General features: G+C 37.9%; 1 protein-coding gene across 3 annotated transcripts; it reads right to left on the bottom strand.

Moving 5' to 3' along the window:
* Positions 1-138: 138 nt before the first annotated feature.
* On the bottom strand, positions 139-15,816 carry rbm44 (RNA binding motif protein 44). Of its 3 annotated transcripts, none has more exons than XM_088353593.1 (10): positions 15,385-15,816; positions 15,207-15,273; positions 15,018-15,124; positions 9,922-9,969; positions 8,608-8,783; positions 6,713-6,864; positions 2,970-3,033; positions 2,785-2,899; positions 2,599-2,669; positions 139-805 (listed from the first exon to the last, which is right to left on the bottom strand). In XM_088353593.1, exons 1-10 carry the CDS (start codon positions 15,509-15,511, stop codon positions 542-544), a joined length of 1,191 nt encoding a protein of 396 aa, XP_088209719.1. In that variant the 5' UTR covers positions 15,512-15,816; the 3' UTR covers positions 139-541. The 3 variants fall into 3 exon arrangements, with proteins under 3 accessions (XP_088209719.1, XP_088209720.1, XP_088209718.1); XM_088353594.1 differs by having other exon boundaries at positions 139-808; positions 8,608-8,780; XM_088353592.1 differs by having other exon boundaries at positions 139-808; positions 15,385-15,813.
* Between the last annotated feature and the right edge of the window lie 2,719 nt (positions 15,817-18,535).

The raw sequence follows: 18,535 nt of genomic DNA, 5'->3' as shown, positions 1-18,535 counted from the left end.
TCAAACACACCACCTGAACTGCCCAATTAAATCTGGAAATTCTTACATTATTCACCTCCCCCTTCCAAACATTTAATCCATAGATCTATACAATTTACTTAAGTCACATTGCATCGAAAGGTGAAAGATTTTCATGGCTGAAAAATGGATCATATGACTTTATTGCTCTTTTGGGCGCAGCACAGAAAAAGCCCAGCTTTATACTTAAAAGCTACTAAACTTCAATTTCCATTAACCAAGAAATGTTCTACTGAATCAAGACAAAATTTAAAGACCTGTGTTGCTATGAATACACTGTAATTGTAAGAAAAAAATAGTGTAACAGCATGCAAACTGTTTCAACACCGCTCTAGGGTAATATTAGGTGACATAAGGCAGATAATATTCCTGACAACAAGAATAGTGCCATTAGCACAATTCCAATGAATCATGTCCCAAAATTTTTGTAGTTACCAACTGGTGAAGCTAACGTTTTGGACATGTCATGACTTTCAAGATCAAACATGAATGAAAATAATTTTCGTACAAACAACTTGTTTTCTTAAGGCTGTGTCTCATTTGCTGGACGGTTAAGTATGTCTAATGTCATTTGCCTGATAGTGCTGAGGGGCAGAAGGCAGATCTCAATTTGGTAAATGTCCCACATTTCCTTCAATGAGTCCAAAATTCTCTGCTTAGCGACTCTGGGATGACATGACTTGAGATGCATCAGTTCACTCATCAGGGTGGAGATTGCTGCCATGGTGCCATTGTGATGGGGCACAAAGGTTGCCCCTGCTTTAGGTTTGCTGTTGACCACCCAATTCTTCTGGACACAAAACACAAAGTGTCTTTAAAGGTACTCACAAAGACTAAATTTACTTTCTCAGTAAAGGGTAGAACAAGCAGTGTTTCTTCTCCCAATTAGGAAGATATGTTTCAAAATATTCCACATGCTGGGGGACTTAAGCCATTTAGTCTCAAAGTTGCCCCATCTGGGTCTTTTCCTCTAGAGCTGTGACATCATTAAATTAACACATCCCTTTCAAAATGGCGGATCCCATTTACACAACATGTGAGGCGAGCTCCAAAACAAACCGCAATTGTAGTAACAGTAATTGCATACAGCTCATTTCTGCTTGGAATAATTGGAACTTTGCCTACGCTGTTGCTGGGGGGCCTTGTGACTGTTATGCCAGACAGCTTCGACCTCCAAAAGCTGCCTGGGGTGAGTTTACCTGCCTCTGTTCAGCGTGTGTTCATTCTTTGCCTTCGCTTCCTTTCAGGTAGGCGGTAGCGTTTTTGGACACATATGCCTCTGATGGAATAATATTGTCTGGCTAGCTACCCATTAGTGTTGGAGATGCCGAAGTCTTCCTCTTTTATTTGCTTTATTAATTAGTAATCAGTAAGTTACTGATTTAGACACTGATTAATGGCTATACAAATAAACATTACTTGACTTGACTATAAAGATAAATAAAGTGAAGTTTAACTTACTTTTGGAAGTTAGGTGACTTCCTCCTCCGTGGTAAAAAGTGGATGAAAAAAATAAGCGATCCGACCATTTTCTTAAAAGCATCAATCTTTCTTATTCCACCCTCATTTGAAAAGAAATGGCTCACCTCTTTTTTACACTTAACACCAACCATATTAAATGGATGCACAAGATTTTAGACAATAAAAATGTCAAAGTTCTTGGCGTGGTAGAGATACAGTGCAGTGTGTATACACATGAACTAGGAAGTAGAAGCCGTATTTCTCCTTCGGGGTGGATGTTGGGTGACCTCTCACCGCGCCACACGACGGAAAGAAGCACTACAGTACAGTCCTCTACTCGGAAAAAGGTGCACACAACCAAAAAAATCTAACTTACAGCAATGTCCTGATATTTTTCAACATCCCGAAAAAATGTTTGTAACTACCACTGTGTGTAAGTCGAATGGTCGGACGTGGGGGAGCTCCTGTACTCGGAAAAAGGTGCAATTCGGTATAATTAATGAAAAACTATGATGGTAATGACAAGCTTCTTTCATCTTTTTAGGTGAGAAAAATTGCACGAATGGCAGGTGACTAAATACTATCTTTCCACTATACAATATCACACACTCCTAAATATAAGAGTATTTGATTAATTGCACTGATTTAAAATCTTGTGAATTCTAATCCTATTGTTTTAGGAAAATAGTATTTCACCTGATATTAGATTGTTTTTAGTGGAATGTGGCCTACTCCTATGATTCTGTTAATAACATGATGACACTAACCACGATGCTGCTGTCTACGTAACATTGTCCTGGGTTGCTATCACTGTCCATGTGCCTTAGACTGTTGGGCAACAACCAGGAGCAGATGGGGACAGATATTCTCTGAAAAAAACAGGGTTCTTACAAAAAAAAAGTTTACTAAAGTGACATGTTGACTGTAAACTGACTGTCATACACATTGCAAATAAACCTTGATGCAATCATGACCTGTCAAGTAATCTTCTTAAGCCTTATGTGCTGCAGGCATGGGTTAGAACATGATGCAATTGTTTATGTTCGCATCTTAAAATAAATAGCTGTGGTTACTCTGGAAATAAAGGAGAACCTTATCAAGTAATGAGAGTGGATTCACCTCAGAGGCTGGATAAAGATTGTCTTCGGCATCATACCACACCTCGGTCATGTTCAGATCTTTGCTTGCACCTGTTTGCCATAGGCAGAGATCGAGCACTCAAACAACAAAACTTAGAAACTAATAATATGGGGCTTGATGCAAAGCCTGGATAAGCAGAAGACAATCGATGGAGGGATATCATACATGATTGGCTTTCTTCAGGTGTGTCCAATTTAAAGGTGGAACTTCTCTCCCAGGAAACAGGAATAATGGTGTTCCTGGACTTGCCACAAATCACATCAAGCTTTGTTTCAGCATTCTAAGGATATGAAGAATTGTCAATAATTTAAACACAAACAAGTTATTTATGACAACAGAACCTGTCTTACCTCGCTGCATCCAAATATGTATCTGTCATCTTGTGGGTTCTCCTTTCTAGGCATAGCAGATGACCTTTAAAGTAAAAATGTTAAGCATTTAAAAATAACAATAATAATGTGAATTTGTCCGTGATCTCATACAAATAATACATTTTTAAATAACCGGTATATAACTGTATTAGAAGGTCGACCCATTTTTGGGCGGGCCAATTATAGGCACTGATATTTAGGAATTTGACGGATATCGGTATCGGCTTATTTTTTTTGCCAATTATTAAGTCACAGATGCAGCCGCCTAAAACTCTCTTGCTGTTACAAACACTCTTCCTTCCAGTTCCCTCCCCTCTACCCATCCTGCACCTTCTGATTGGAAAGGCAACCGTGGGAACATCCACTAAAGCAAGAACATTAGAGCAATAGGTCTGCTAACTCGCCCTGGCATGCCTGTGTCAGTGATATAAAAACATGTTTGCAATTAAGAGATAGCGTAAAAAGTGTAGTTAACTTGTTTCAGAGAGGGACGTTCAGGTGAAAACTGATGTCCATCCATCTATTTTCTGTCAATCAGTCATGTGTGTTTGTGGTTGAGAGAGAGCAGAAAAAGCATGCATAAGTGCAAGTAATTAGTTCGTTTAACTGGCCCTTAAACAGGAGTGCACTTTTTTATTCACCAGCTTCGTTGAAATTTCCATTCTGTTTTTGTTTTAAGTAATTGTAAGTTGTATTGACATTTTTAGTTATTTATTGTAAAAAAATATCACTGAACTATTTAAGTTTTACATACCTTTATATGAGTTACTGTTGAATATATTTAGTCCTGCATTGGTTAGTTTTTGGTTTAAGTAAAGGTTAGTCCATGTTATTTGTGTTGAAATTCTCATTTATTTACTGTAAAAGGTTTCAGCGAGCTCTTAGTTTTATTTAAAAAAAAAATTACAAATATTCTTTGTTTCTCTTTAGTTATTAAAAATTCTCCTTCATGATCTTTTGCAAAAAAAGAAACAGAATTCATAATTCTGTCAACTACAGCAAGTTTTCCTGGTTCTGAGGCAGATAAGTGGCCCCAGCCCATCACACTGCCACCACAATGCTTTACTGTTGACACCATGTTCCTTTTGTCAACTGCAGTGCCATTTTTACGCCAGATGTAACGGGCTGCACACATTACAAAAAGTTTAGTTTTTAACTCACCTGTCCACAGAATGTTTTTTCAAAAGTCTTGAGCATTATCAAAATGCTTTTGAGAAAAGTGAGATGACTCTGTGTTCTTTTCAAGGTTTGCGCACCTTTTTATGGCCAAATTCAAGCACTTTTCAAGCACTTTCAATCAAATCATTGGCCTGATGTTTGTGGTGACCGAGTGTTGCCTGTAGGAAAAATAACCAGCAAATTTGATACATCCTAAGCCAAATATTAAACCAGCACCTGAATGGGGCATAAAAATGCAACTGTGGCTCATTTCATGTTTATGGCTATCTCTGTTTGGTTCATGTTTCAAATTTTCTTATTGATTTTATTTATTATGGAAAGCCCTCGATGACTTCAAACTGTGGATCTTTTGATTGATTAATGCCAGATTTTTTCTTGTAAATTGCATAATGTGATATTAATTCTCACACTTAAAATCACTACTTACTCACTAACATTCACTTATTTATTAATGAAACTGTTCCATATTAACAGAAGGAACATAAACCTAACTCAATCAAACATCAAGGTAAGACCAAAGGCCAAATCGCTTAGGACTCTAATGTGCATAATTCAGTTCATTCATCTTTTCTGTCATTTTTTTCCCCTCAATATTTTCAGTTCTTCTTTAGCTGCATTTCTGAGTCCGTTTGAAATTGGAAGGAGGTAAAATTTGCTTTTAGCTTGGGGTTTTTCTGCATTGCTATCAGCAGATTGTATGAGCAGAACCTTAGCATTGGCGTTTTGGTGGGATTTACCTATTCTGATGCACCTTCTCTAATGCACCTGTAGATGACAGTGACGCTTCACACGACAACTCCATACAAAAAGCAATGCTATAGGAACCGTGCAATTTTTAAAGCCAAATTATTATCTATTTTTTTCCTTAATGCGCTGTCGAGTGAGGAACATCATATGGCAAATATTTCAAGCTCAAGCACTTCACACAAAATTTAAGCATTTTCCTGACCTAGAACACATTAAAATTCAAGCATTTTCAAGGATTTGAAGCACCCAACAAACCCTGTCTTTTGTGACAGTAGTGGATTTCACCTGGGAACTTTCTCATGGATGACTTTTTTGGCCAGTGTCTTTCTTGTCATTACACTGGCAAAAAAAAATAAAAATAAAATAAACTTAGTGGGGCGGCAGTGGCTCAGGAGGTAGAGCGCTCGTCTTGGGATCAAGAGATCGCAGTTCGAATCCCGGCTCGTCCGTGTTACATGTCGAAGTGTCCTTGGGTAAGACACCGAACCCCTAATACCCCAATAAGCAGGTTGGCGCCTTACATGGCTGCAAGGCCGCTATTGGGAAATGTGGAGCACACTGTAAAGCGCTTTGGGAAGTCTTGACTTGAAAAGCGCTATAGAAATGCAGATCATTTCATTTTTTTGGGCGGCAGTAGCTCAGGAGGTAGAGCGCTCATCTTGGGATCAAGGGATCCCAATTCGAATCCTGGCTCGTCCGTGTTACATGTCGAAGTGTCCTTGGGTAAGACACTGAACCCCTAATACCCCAATAAGCAGGTTGGCGCCTTACATGGCTGCAAGGCCGCTATTGGGAAATGTGGAGCACATTGTAAAGCGCTTTGGGAAGTCATTGACTTGAAAAGCGCTATATAAATGCAGATCATTTCATGTCACTTAAAAGAAGGTTCTGGAGGGGCAAAGTCAAAGTCCAGTTTCAAATCCAATTGAGATGCTCTGGTGTGACCTAAAATAGGCAGTTCATGCTAGAAACCCTTTCAATATGGCAGATTTTAAACAGGTTTTCAAAGAAAAGTGGGCCAAAATTACTACACAGCGTTGTGAAAGACACATTACCTATCATCGTAAACAATTGATTTCTGTTATTGATGCCAAAGGTGGGTCAACTCGTTATAAGATTCAGGGGGTAATTAGATCTTGCGTATTGTGCCACAGGAATTTGTCTTTTTTATAATAGGGTGCGCTCTACAGTTCGAATTTTACTGTACTCAATAAATATTCAACTTTGAACATTTTTAGGGATACCTCAAATGAGCAAAAAATATCTGCCAGTTGAACTAGATTTGTTTAAACTCACTTCAAGCGTTCTCTTTCTTGGGGGGATTAGAAAATAACTACTAAAATCAGCCAACTTGTGTCCAATATTTTTAGTTTATTTGATGTATTTCATTATTTTTGCAGTGCAAGCTTCAACAGTTTCATCAAACAGAATGAGTTATTAAATATAATCCCCTGTAGGAGTCAATAATTAATATATAAAAATAAAAAAGGGAATCTGCTGCCACCTACTGTTATGTATGGATGCTACTTATCTCAACCCTGGAACAAAGCAAAGATACAGAACAATGGCATGCTTTTTAAAAAAGATAAAAATGGACAAATTCCTGTGGCAAAATAGGCAAGATCTAACGGCAGACTGGTGTAAAAATACTGTTGTAACCTAATCTTTTTAGATGGTTCGACTTCAAAAATTCTTTTTTGTTTGTAGAACTTTAAAACTTTATAAAAAACATTTGATTCAAACATAAACAAAATACCTAAAAGCATATTACTCAAGTTAGGTAAGCCTTTACTTACCCCACCCTGTCACTTCCTTTTGTAGCCATTGAACTTTGGTTAAGGAACGGAGGTGTTGGTTGCTGCGAGCGTCTATCCTGCTCCATGTTTGCAGTGAAACCAGGCGGCCTTTGAACATTACTAGCAAAAGATCTTGCTGGGAGTGATCCTTGCTAGGAAAACAAAGTATTGCATTGCAAATAATTATGATTCTCTAGTATAATTTTCCTGCATTTATGTTTTAAGATAATCAAACTGCAAAAGCAAAGGGCGAAGTCAGGTATCTCCAACCTTTTCAAGCTGAGAGCTCCTTTTTTACTTATTAGCGCAAAGGGCGCCAAGTTTGATATGCATATATATACAGTCGATCCCCTACTTACGAACATTCGAGTTACGAAAAACTGTAGACACGAACATTTTTTTCGGCATGTCGGAAAAATATCCGGATATTGCTGTAAATTAGATTTTGTATTGTGCACCTTTTTCTGAGTACAGGATAGTACTGTAGTGCTTATTTCTGCTGCTACTGGTGTGTGGCGCTGTGAGAGGTCACCCAGCATCTACCTTGAAGAAGAAATCCGGCTTCCTCTTCCTAGTTAGTGTGTAAACATACTATACTGTATCTCCAGCGCACTAAGATCTTGGACATTTACATTAATATCTCATGGATCTATTCGAAATGGTTGGTGTAAAGAGTAAAGAAAAGGTGAGGCATTTCATTTAAAATAGAAATGGAATAAGAAAGCTTGGTGCGGTTAAGAAAATGGTTGGATCGCTTTTTTTCGGCCACTTTCTACCACGCAGGAGGAAGTCGCCTAACTCTTGAAGCTCATCTTCCAAAAGTAAGTTAAACTTAACTTTATCTAACTTTATAGAGCATATTATTTTTTTTGAATGTTTATTTTTTGTAAAAACAATACAGGTTACTTAGACAAGCCTTAAACATACTTATATAAACCTTAAACATACATTCCATAAAAATTTAGCACTGAAGCAATTTACGAACAAATTCAACTTACGAACAATCTTTCAGAACTTATCTCGTTCGTAAGTAGGGAAGCGACTGTAGTAACAACTTATCACGTTGGCTGTTAAAATGTTATTAACAGGTAAATTATATGAAGTAGGGTAATTAGACTCAGTCAACCATTAAAAAAATAATTTTACTAGAAAAATCACAAAGACGCAGGACAGATAAGTTTTCTTCAGAACAGGTCTGCCGGCATCTCAGCTGTTATTAAGGGGCAATGGGAATCGAACCGGAATAGTGGCGGTGAGAGCACTGACACTCTACTATTAGACCATCAGTGGTATGGATGACATACAAAAAGGCATTAGAGCTTCTTCACCCGTGCGTCAATAACCTCAGTTCAATATGTGTGAAGCCGAGACAATACTGACCTAAAGGTTTTTGAGTTTTTCCTTGCCATCATGTAGGTTCAGTCCAGTATATACAAGACACAATTTTAACTACAATTTACAGTCAAGGTGTCACACTAACAGACCCCATTTTGACTGTATATCACTAAATAATTTATGTAAAAACTCTATAAACAATATATGTTCATTGTTGAGAGATTTTATAAGAGCCACAAACAAACTTTAAACACCCAAAAGCTCTCGCAAAGCACCTAGAGCAATTTGATTACGTGAGCTGTAGTAATGGGCAGAGCTATACAGAGTTTTTGAAACATGGTCTGGTGGGTATTGAATAGTTTTTTTCTCAAGTCGATGTGCAAATTCCCCTTTCAAAATTGAATAATATGTTTAGTCTAGTTATTTTTGTCTGACATTATTATTCCTTTCACAGTCGTAAATATAAGAAGTGGGCAGAATAGGGCACATACTTTCTCACAAATTTATCGCATACTGTAGTATCATATGGGAATTTTCAACATTTTTAATTGAATCCATACTTGCAGCAATCTCAGGTCATATGTTGGTTGCTCCATTTGAGATCTGTTGTATGTGGCATGGGAAGGGTACAGCACATTAGCCATGCTGTGAGCAGTGCTCATGCACGGCCAGTTTTGGGGGGCCAAATGATTCTCAAATTCTCTGGGGGATCTGTTGAGAACTCCAACAGGAACTGCTGGTAAAAGAAACAACAAACATACAAGATATTTTATAAACGGAATCAAATAACACAAAGAACACAAAGGTTTTTTGTTACCCCTTTCAAGACTTTTTGATATTGGACACAATTGATTCCAAAAGTGTTTGACATTTTAAATTTTGCTGTCATTATTAAATGTTTCCAATAATGTACCAAGAATTGCCAAGGACACTACGTATTGACTTCATATTGACACATTTAACATATTTTCTATCTAGAAGTGATTTTATATAAGAAGGGAAGGGGGATTCCTGGGGGGTTTGCAACTGCCAACTGATTTGATTTTATCTCAAACCTTTAATGGTGCAGTACAAAATTTGAAATTTTGTTACACTCTCCTGCCATTTCCTGATTTAGTCATGACTGCAAACTCAGTCAGCTAGTTTATTCATGAGTACATGCATTTCTCAGGCGCCCTCAAATGAACTGTTTTTTCTCCTCTTTTTGTCGGTTAGGGTTGACGTTTGGACTGGACTTGAAACAGGCTTTTCTTGCATTTAACATTTTCATGCTACACTAACAAAAAACTGCGATGACGAACATAATGTCACTTTTCAAACAGCCCTACAATCCTCCGTCTCTTCTCACCTAATGTGTTGAGTGTCCTGGAACTGCGTTGCGAAAAGTATGATAAAAGCAGATAGGCACAGTGGGAAAGAAATTAGGAAGGGTCTTTGAACTCAGTTGGGGATTGTTAACACATTCTTAAGAGAGAAAATATCTGGGTAGACTTGTATACATCATTTGAGACCTTTTCAATGTTTTAATTTTGTGTTAAGAAATGTAACATTTTTTTTCAATTTTTTAGGATCTTGGGGCAACCCTGACTTTTGAAAACAAGGGGCGGTTAACTTTGCAACTTTTTAGGTATGGTATAAAAAAACTAACATTTTATATATGCAGTACAATAATCTATATTTTCCACCTTTTACACCTAGTTTCAAACCTCAAACATGCTTTACGTATTATGCACACGATTATATAATCCTAGAACATGCTGTCAAGTTACTCCCGGACTTAAATGCAATTATTACATATGGCGCTTGTGATATGGCTCATTGACAGTAAAATTATTTTTAGCAGTACAGATGCACAATAGAATTCTGTTGCTTACATATTTGGATTCCAGGGTGTCTTTCCAGAAACTCTTGAAAATCTCCATCTATTTAAAAAAACAAACAGATGGTTATTTTGAATGTATTGCATGTATACATTTAAATAAACACAAACTACTAAATTGCATGATTTATAATTAGTTTATTATTTCTTAAAATAACCATTCAATCATTATTAACCCAGCTCATTATATTACAACAGATTCTTGAAGAAACTGAAGTAAATACTACACCTTACATGTTGATGATCCCGAAAATTAGTGTTGTTTTCGTTTTTGAAAAGTATGACATAATGAGAGGTTTGCACAACGGATGCAAAACATCTCTTGCAAACATTATCCCTTGGACAGAAATCTACAACAAGTTGGAAGTCCTCAAAATCCAACCAGAAAACACTGATTGACAGCTTGACTGTTGCATCGGATACGGATTGACTATTTTAATTTTTTTGTTTTTTTTCTGTTGGCTATTCTTGTAGCAACATATCTGAGACAAAATGAAGACAAATCACCAGCATCCTAGCACGCCAGTTTTGTTGTGTTAGTTAGTTTCAGAGAATACAACAGTTTTACTTATGCGTGGCTTTGGTAGTTTTTGTGGAGAATGCCTAGGGATTGTGTCACAGAGGCTTGCAGTAATGAGACAACAAAGGTCGAGCAGCCAAAAAGGGGCCAACTAGAAAAAATAAAACACGAAGCGCTAACGGGGGCCAACATGGACCGATTAACGAAAGGAGGCCGCAGCCTCGGCGGAAAAACGTGGCGCTCGCACTGCAAAAGTGACGTTAACACCGTGCTAGCCGGTTCCACAAAACACACTGGGCAGCCAATGAGTGCCAACCAGGAGAAAACAAAAAAAAATTATATCAACCGCCTCACACGCGGGAAAAAAAACACATACAAAAAGCCACAATCGAGTATTCCCATTCCCGCATGAGGGTCAGGGGGTGATAAAGCCTGAACCCCACAGGGTAGACAAGGCATGTGTGTTGTAGTAAGTGGGGACTCTTCCCTCATACCTGAAGCTGTGCGTGCTTTTGACAAATGTCCTCCAATTTCATTATATTTTTTATGATGACAACAAAACCATTCATTCAAATTCAATTATGTGTTGTGTGTTATTATTTGTTGATCTATAGTTTATTTATTTTTTTCTATTTTGTTACAGTCGCATACTCTCAAGTCAGTAATGATGTCATCCTTAGTAATGATGTTCATCTTACTATATTATATACTTTCAAAAAAAGTATATAAATGTAATATAGTAAAAAGTCAAAATTAGAAAATGTATTCACAAAAATAAACAGTATTACTTGTTGAGCCATGGTGACCATAAATGATAAGAAAAACTCAATACATTGTCAATTTAGGAAATTATATTAGTGCCAAGGATTATTTTGAAATATATTCGAGCAGTGTTTTTCCGATGTGCTGTGGGAAATAATCCTATTTGTGTATCTGTGCAGTTAGGCTGCACAATTAGCCATAATCAACAGATATGATATGATAATGTGAGGTGTTGCGATTGTGCAATCACAAGGCACAGGTTTTTTTTGAAGGATTTATAGTTCCTTTTTTGTAGAGGTAAGCCTAAAAAAATCCCGCCCGACCCGGCCTACAAGTATTGATATCCGACCCTACACAAAGCCCAACTAATTAATTTGATTGACAGGCCGCACCTGAAGCAAACCTAAAATTGAATTGTTGTTGGACCAATTAACTTGATTTTGCAGAACTGGCCAAAAAAACGAAATTCCATATTTTATTTGCGAGGTCTTGGGATGTTTTCGTTTCAAAACCTTTTCTTAGAAAATTTCATGGCCTGCAACTTTTAGTATCACTTCATCACGATGTATTTTGGGCAGAAAAAAAAGATTTAAGGTTGAAATAATGTACACATTTTAATGAACATGATGAATGCATTTCAACCACAAAATAACGCTGGGAAACCGAATAAAAGCCAAACAATGAGAGCATAAGAGAGGTCTTGATGCACTTGCTTAAGTACGCGGAGAAATATTACAGCTCACTTGGCTTTAAATTGATAATACAGCTCAAATAAAGGAGAAAAGATATGTGAAATTGTTATTTCTGTAGTCTGAAATGGGAAATCTAAAGCAATGATCGAAGAGCAAAAGCAAAGAAACTAGATAATAAAAAATACCATTCATTATTTTAATTATTTGCATCAAAACACACACAAAAACCACCTGCTTTAAGAAGCGTTGAAAAAAAATCACACTAAGAACAGGCCTTCTGTAAAGAGTAAATTAACATAATACAAAAACAAAAAAAGGTAGATAATAAAAATAAATAACGTGTTAAGACCACTAATAATTAAAAAATGTTAATTTCCAGTGGGTGCTTCGTGGATTGTTATCACGTCCGGGAATGGATTAAGGTGGCGTCGGGAGAGAAAGGTCTGGCATACGGCTAGGTTAACAACACTTTCTTAAGACACCCCTGCGGAAGCTGTATTTCCCACACACCAGATCCTTTACCCATGAAAAAGACAACGTGGAGCTACAACACATCGTAAACACCTACGTTTGGGACTTGTGTTTTAATTATTGGGGAGACCTAGATAAAGTCGCACTTACCCAATGCTAGCATGTAGCCAGCCAGCCAGCTTCTCTCTTTCTTATTCTAAAAGGAGAAACTCTCCAATTTGGTTATCTTTTGTATAACGATTATAAAGACTATGTATTCAACTGCAATTAATAGATCCGACAGAGTGCTAAGACATGCCAACCATCGTTACGGTATTCATGTATCACACGCGGAGCAAATAGGGCGGCCGAGACAACAGCTAGCGACTCTTTAGTCACTATTCCTGATAGGATAGCCACATCATTTTTTTCTTATTATGCAGACTTACCTAAAAAAAAAAAACATAAAAAAGGGTCTCAATTATTACATACAAAGTTATATTCATGAAATCAAGGTGTCAAAAGACGCTAATAACCGTGTAATGTTGGCTATCTATGAGGAAATCGTCAGCCCTGTACCAACTTCACATAGAAATTGATTCAGATTTGTCAGCTCTGACGGAGTGTTACAGCAAATCTAAAGCAGGGACTGTACACTTTATTGTTTTCCCTTCTAACAGACCTTAATGAGTTTTAAATATGTCACCTCACTCTTATTTGTTGGCTCACCTAATGCTTTAAAAGAAGCAACATTTTTTTAGGCTGTCTTTGCAGATAACTTAACAAGTTCACAACTATGACAGAACAAACCCATTCCAGAATTTTTTAAGGTGTGTCGAGGTTTCTGTTTTACAGTAATATACCAAATTAATGTGGAAGAGAGAAGTTACACGTCATGCTGTGAGGCTGATATGGTGCTGTGTTATAACCCACCCAACAGCAGAGTAAAATTCATTTTAATACAAAAAAACACTTAATTGAAGAAGAAATAATTATGTTCCAGTTAACATCAATCATCTTCACATAGCGCTTTCCTTTATCCACTTCAAACACTTCTTGCTGAGGAAAAGGGACGGACTTCACCCCTACCAATCGTTCCGGATACGTCTGATTGACGTTACAAGTGCCCCAGACACATTGTCAAACTATTTTTGGTACAAAACACTACTTAAAAATGTTTGAGGTTACAAAGCTACTTCCAGAACTAAATAAAGTCGGATGTAGAGTTACCACTGGACAAGCGTGTGGTACAAAGATGGAAAACCTAAATCGGCAGCCACCGGCTGTCGTCATCCTCACGTTCTGATTGGCTGAGAACAAGCCCTGTCGGATGTATCAAATCGGTTTGTATGTGTTGAGCTTTATTTATTTGTACAGTCATAAATTCTCAGTCGGTACTGATGTCATCTTGACGCAAGTTTGCATGTCACTTAATCAAGTTCTCCTAAAATAATTTCTAACAGAGAAATGCACTTTTCTTTTAAAATCGAAAACCGCATCGTAATTTCAATGCAGGTATATATATTAAAAAAAAAATCGTAATTAGGGTTTTTTTCCAGAAGAGTGCAGACTAGCGCCTGGCAGACTAATCATTTAGTACTCTTCCATATCATAAGCAACAGGTAGCAAATTGCCTATTGAAGACGTTATAACATTAGCAAAAGCAACCAAATTCCCAAAACGCTCTTTTCCTAAATAAAGGAAAGGATAGGCTCAAAGTTGCGGTGCGTAGTTTGAGGTGCCCTAACAATTGCTCAACTGAGTTCAAAGGTCCCAAGCGCCGCTCTTGCCCCCTTCTCCGCACCAAAATCTGTGGAGGCTCCAGTGTATTACGGGGAGAGTAGAGCATTTTCACTCCCATAAGGTGCACGTACGTCTTGAGTTTTTTTTTTTTCATATTGTGCGGCGCGCCCGATTATCACTAAAACCGAGGCGTTGAGAAGCATAGTTCACACAAACGGGAGTCAGATTTTGCAGGGGAATCTAATTTAGGCACAACAGAGGCCACAAGAGAGAGCACCCTCGCCCTATCGTGCGGCGTGTCCTCTGTATGTGTTAAATACAGAAATAGAAACAGCTATGGAGACTGCGCCTTTTAACACGATGCGCCCTATTGTCGGGAAAAAAACGATATGTCATAAAGTGCCACTGTAAAACACACTCCATGCTTCTTATTCTGTGTGTGTATGTGTGTACACTATTAGAAATCCAGTTTTTACTCAATTTAAATGAAATGCATGCTTTTGGAATGTGGGAAAAGGAGAACGTGCAGACTCCACACAGGAAGGATTAATCCCATGACCTCAGAACTGTGCTGCGGACACACTAACTATTCAGCTGCCATGCCAAGTGTTTAATGATCCTAGATCACTTTAAGTAAAACGATAAAGAACACAAATAACCAGCCAGGCACTCCGGGTGCTCAGCACCCCCAAAGCTCTGAATCTAAAATCGGTCCTGCGGCATAATGTAACGTACAATAAAAAAAAAAAAAAAAAAACGTATTGGTAATATGAGCTTTTTTTCTTTTTCTTTTTTGAATAAAAATTCTCAGCTGGTGATGTTCCCGGTATTTTTAAAATCAAACAAATGTACATTGGCTCCAAAAAGGTTGAAAAACTGCTTTAGACAATACGTTGAATCGTTTTCTATATAACAGGCACTTACCTTTTAGATACTGTCTGTATTCATGTGGCAAACTCAAGCGCCAAAGCATCAACCTGGGGTCACTTAGAGCAATGTTAGGATGCTTAGCCACAAAATTATAGAGAGAGCTGGGGGACAAAAACAATTTCTATAAATACATAAATGCAGACATTTTAAATATTAGCTCGTGATATCCATGAAGGTTCTCACTAGTGCAGAAAGAACTTGAGGGTGTTTTCTGAATAGTCACAGTCAGTGGGCCTCGAAGTAGGTCCCTCTGCAATAAACCACAAATCGTATTTAATCTGCCTACACTTTGGTGAATTAGCGCTAAATTCAACAACTTCATTAGCATTTTTAAATCCGTCAAATTTGACCAAATACTTACGGCAACATGGTGAGGCAGCCACTGTGTGATAAAATGGAGGCACGGCGGAATTATCCCGCAAAGTAGACAATTGAGGCCACCTTGGTCCAGGCAAAATTGGACAGTAACTCGGTGGATAATAAGCCATGAGTTTAAGCAAGAATTAAAACTTTGGAAACAAAATATCGTTGAAGTTTCAGAAAAAGGTTAGCAGCGTTTCTTTGGGAGAATCAAAACAAGATTCTTGCTATTGGTTGCTTGCTAAATCAGCTGCGGGCTACTGCATAAAAAAAAACATTAAGGCCAACACGCCACTTCGTCTTTTTTTTTTTTTTTTTTTTTTTTCTTAAACAGGCTTATTGCAGTTGAAAAAAAAGAAAAAGAAAAATGAGCGAAAAGCGAAAAAAGCTAGGGGAAAAAAATAAATGTATGGTGCGTTTCTTTGATCGGTGTATTACCAGAGGTGGGTAGCAGACATGGGACCAAGTCACACATGTGCAAGTCTCAAGTAAGTCTCAAGTCTTCACCTTCAAGTCCCAAGTAAGTCCCAAGTATTTTTTTCTTGGGCAAGTCAAGTCACAAGTCAAGTCCCGAGTCTTAGATTGCCAAGTCCAAGTCAAGTCACAAGTCATAAAAACAGCGACTCGAGTCGACTCGAGTCCAAGTCACTAAGTCTCAAGTCCCCATGTCTGGTGGGTAGAGTAGCCAAAATCCTTTACTCAAGTAAAAGTACTGTTACTCCAGAATAATCTCATTCACGTGAAAGTAGTCATCCAAATAATTACTTGAGTAAAACAAAAGGTACTTGATGGAAAAACTACCCAAGTACTGAGTAACTAATCTATCCATTATCCGCGCCGCTTATCCTCAGTAGGGTGGCGGAGGTGCTGGAACCCATCTCAGCTATCTCCGGGCGGTGGGCAGGGGACACCCTGAACTGGTTGCCAGCCAGTCGCAGAGCACACAGAGATAGACAAGTCACTCGCCCATTCACACCTAGGGACAATTTGGACCCGCCAATTAACCTGAAACGCATGTTTTTGGAATGTGGGAGGAAACCGGAGAGCCCGGAGGAAAACCACACATGCACGGGGAGAACATTCAAACTCCACACAGGAGGTCCGATCTCATGACCTCAGAGCTGTGTTGCACACGCGCTAACCACCGTGCCGCCGTGCTGCCCTACTGAGTAACTGTTTTTTTAAAAGAACCTTTCAATTAGATTATCAAAGTCCATCCAATCAACAATAAATTACATTTAAATTAAACATAGATTAAAATAATCAAGTTGAATTCGTGTACTTATTTTGCTGAATGTTTTTCCTCGCCATTGCTGGATGAGGTTGCAATGTTTCAATCAAAGCCTTGAAAGATGGTGCCTTCAACCACCATACACAAAATTGAGCACCAGTGTTGCTTGTGTTACACACACTGGGGAAACAAAGGCTGTGATTTTCATAGGAGTATCGAGACCGGGTGGAAACATTTGTTGGCCTGGAGAGTAATGGGCGCCACTAGGCTGCACTTGCCCAAAAAAAAATACATAAAATGGTGCCCCTAGTCGTAGTGGTTAACCAACAGACCAACTGGAGTTTACAGGGAGTATGAAAAGTTTATGACTTATCAGAACACTACTCAGAAACATCGCTTGGAAAGTACTGAATGAATGGATACATTGAACCATCAAATAAATACAGCAGTGAATATTTCATTTAAATATGTGGATAAACACAAAGTGCATTTATAAATACTACATGGATAATGTTGTTATCAAAGTGATGGTGTGATGATTAAATAATTCAACTAATATAGCTGGAAAACTAATGCAATAGTCTTGACATATTCAGGGACAAATTTCAATAATCTAACTAGATAAATGACAAAATACATACATGAATAAAATATATTACATTTATGTCGGGCAGCATGGCAGCTGAATAGTTAGTGTGTCCGCAGCACAGTTCTGAGGTCATGGGATTAATCCTTCCTTTGTGGAGTCTGCACGTTCTCCCCGTGCTTGCGTGGGTTTCCTCTAAACACTTCAGTTTTTTTCCACATTCCAAAAACATGCATTTAATTTAAATTGGCTGGTTCCAATTCTCCCTAGGTGTGAATGAGAGAGCGAGTTGTCTGCGACTGGCTGGAAACCAGTTCAGGGTGTCCACTGCCAACTGCCCGAGAATAGCTGAAATGGGCTCCAGCACCCCTGCGACCATACTGAGGATAAGCGGTGCAGGTAATGGATGGATGGATGGATGGATGGATGGATGGATGGATGGATGAATTTATTGCATGATATGTGTATGCATCAATTTCTCTGCATGGCACATATTTGTTGGTATTTTTTTCTATGTACATTTTTTCTACAAATGGCAGGATGGGTCGTCCATAGCAGAGTGGTACTTAACAATGTCCCAAATTTCAGGAGAGGAAGCAACAACAAAACTAGTCTCAGCCAATTGTATGAAAGCTCCACTAGAGGGTGGTAGTGTGCCATTTAAAAATATGAAATTTACGCAAGTGACCTAGGTGTATTGTTACTAACAACTTATTCATGCTTGGAACTGATGTCTAGAAATATAGGTTATTTTAGTCTACGGCTGCTATATTTTAAATTGAGTATGTCTTAATTTCACATGTATTTATTCAGATATTCATGTATTTATTTTTCATGTATTTTCAATAGAACAGTTTCATTGAATCACCTTTTCATACCTGTTCAACTTCAGCCAATTGGTCCCCTTAGTAAAGCTTACAATTCCCTTTATTGAGCCGCAATTCATCTTACAAACACAACGCTGTCCCTAGTTACTAACAGCAAGACAGACTATTTAGAATTAAAAACAAAGATCATTTTGTGCAACAATTTAGTTTTATTGCATTTATAACCCTTTTATTGAATTATAGATACAAAAATATACGAAACACAAAGTCCTTTACCGAAACAAAAGCCTTTGATTCTTCATTATGTCGCAAAACAAAGAATGTGACGTCACTGTTCCACAGTTTGCTTTTCAACAAAAATATGAAAGCCAAAAGAAAGGCCATTTGTATTGCGCCATGCTCAAAATTTCGGAACTAAATCTTTTTCCCACAATGATTTACAGTCTAGGATCAGTGATGTCACATGCCGCTGCCAGTCAATGCCGAAACCGACTCATCTCTGAAGAAC

This window comes from Urocampus carinirostris, chromosome 14 (genome assembly GCF_059441175.1).
Source record: "Urocampus carinirostris isolate Australia breed hairy pipefish chromosome 14, RoL_Ucar_1.0, whole genome shotgun sequence".
NCBI classification, from domain to species: Eukaryota; Metazoa; Chordata; class Actinopteri; order Syngnathiformes; family Syngnathidae; genus Urocampus; species Urocampus carinirostris.
Note: the sequence above shows the minus strand (reverse complement) of the source record. Positions and strands in the feature narration are given on the sequence as shown.

Bases quoted from the DNA above. Each gene is read 5' to 3' on its own strand.
- rbm44 (XM_088353592.1), bottom strand. From the start codon at position 15,511: ATGGCTTATTATCCACCGAGTTACTGTCCAATTTTGCCTGGACCAAGG. The intron at 9,970-15,017 runs GTAAGTGCCTGT...TTTTTTAAATAG, and splicing joins ATACAGACAGTATCTAAAAG to ATGGAGATTTTCAAGAGTTT. The intron at 809-2,598 runs GTGAATCCACTC...TTTTGTGTCCAG, and splicing joins ATCTTTATCCAGCCTCTGAG to AAGAATTGGGTGGTCAACAG.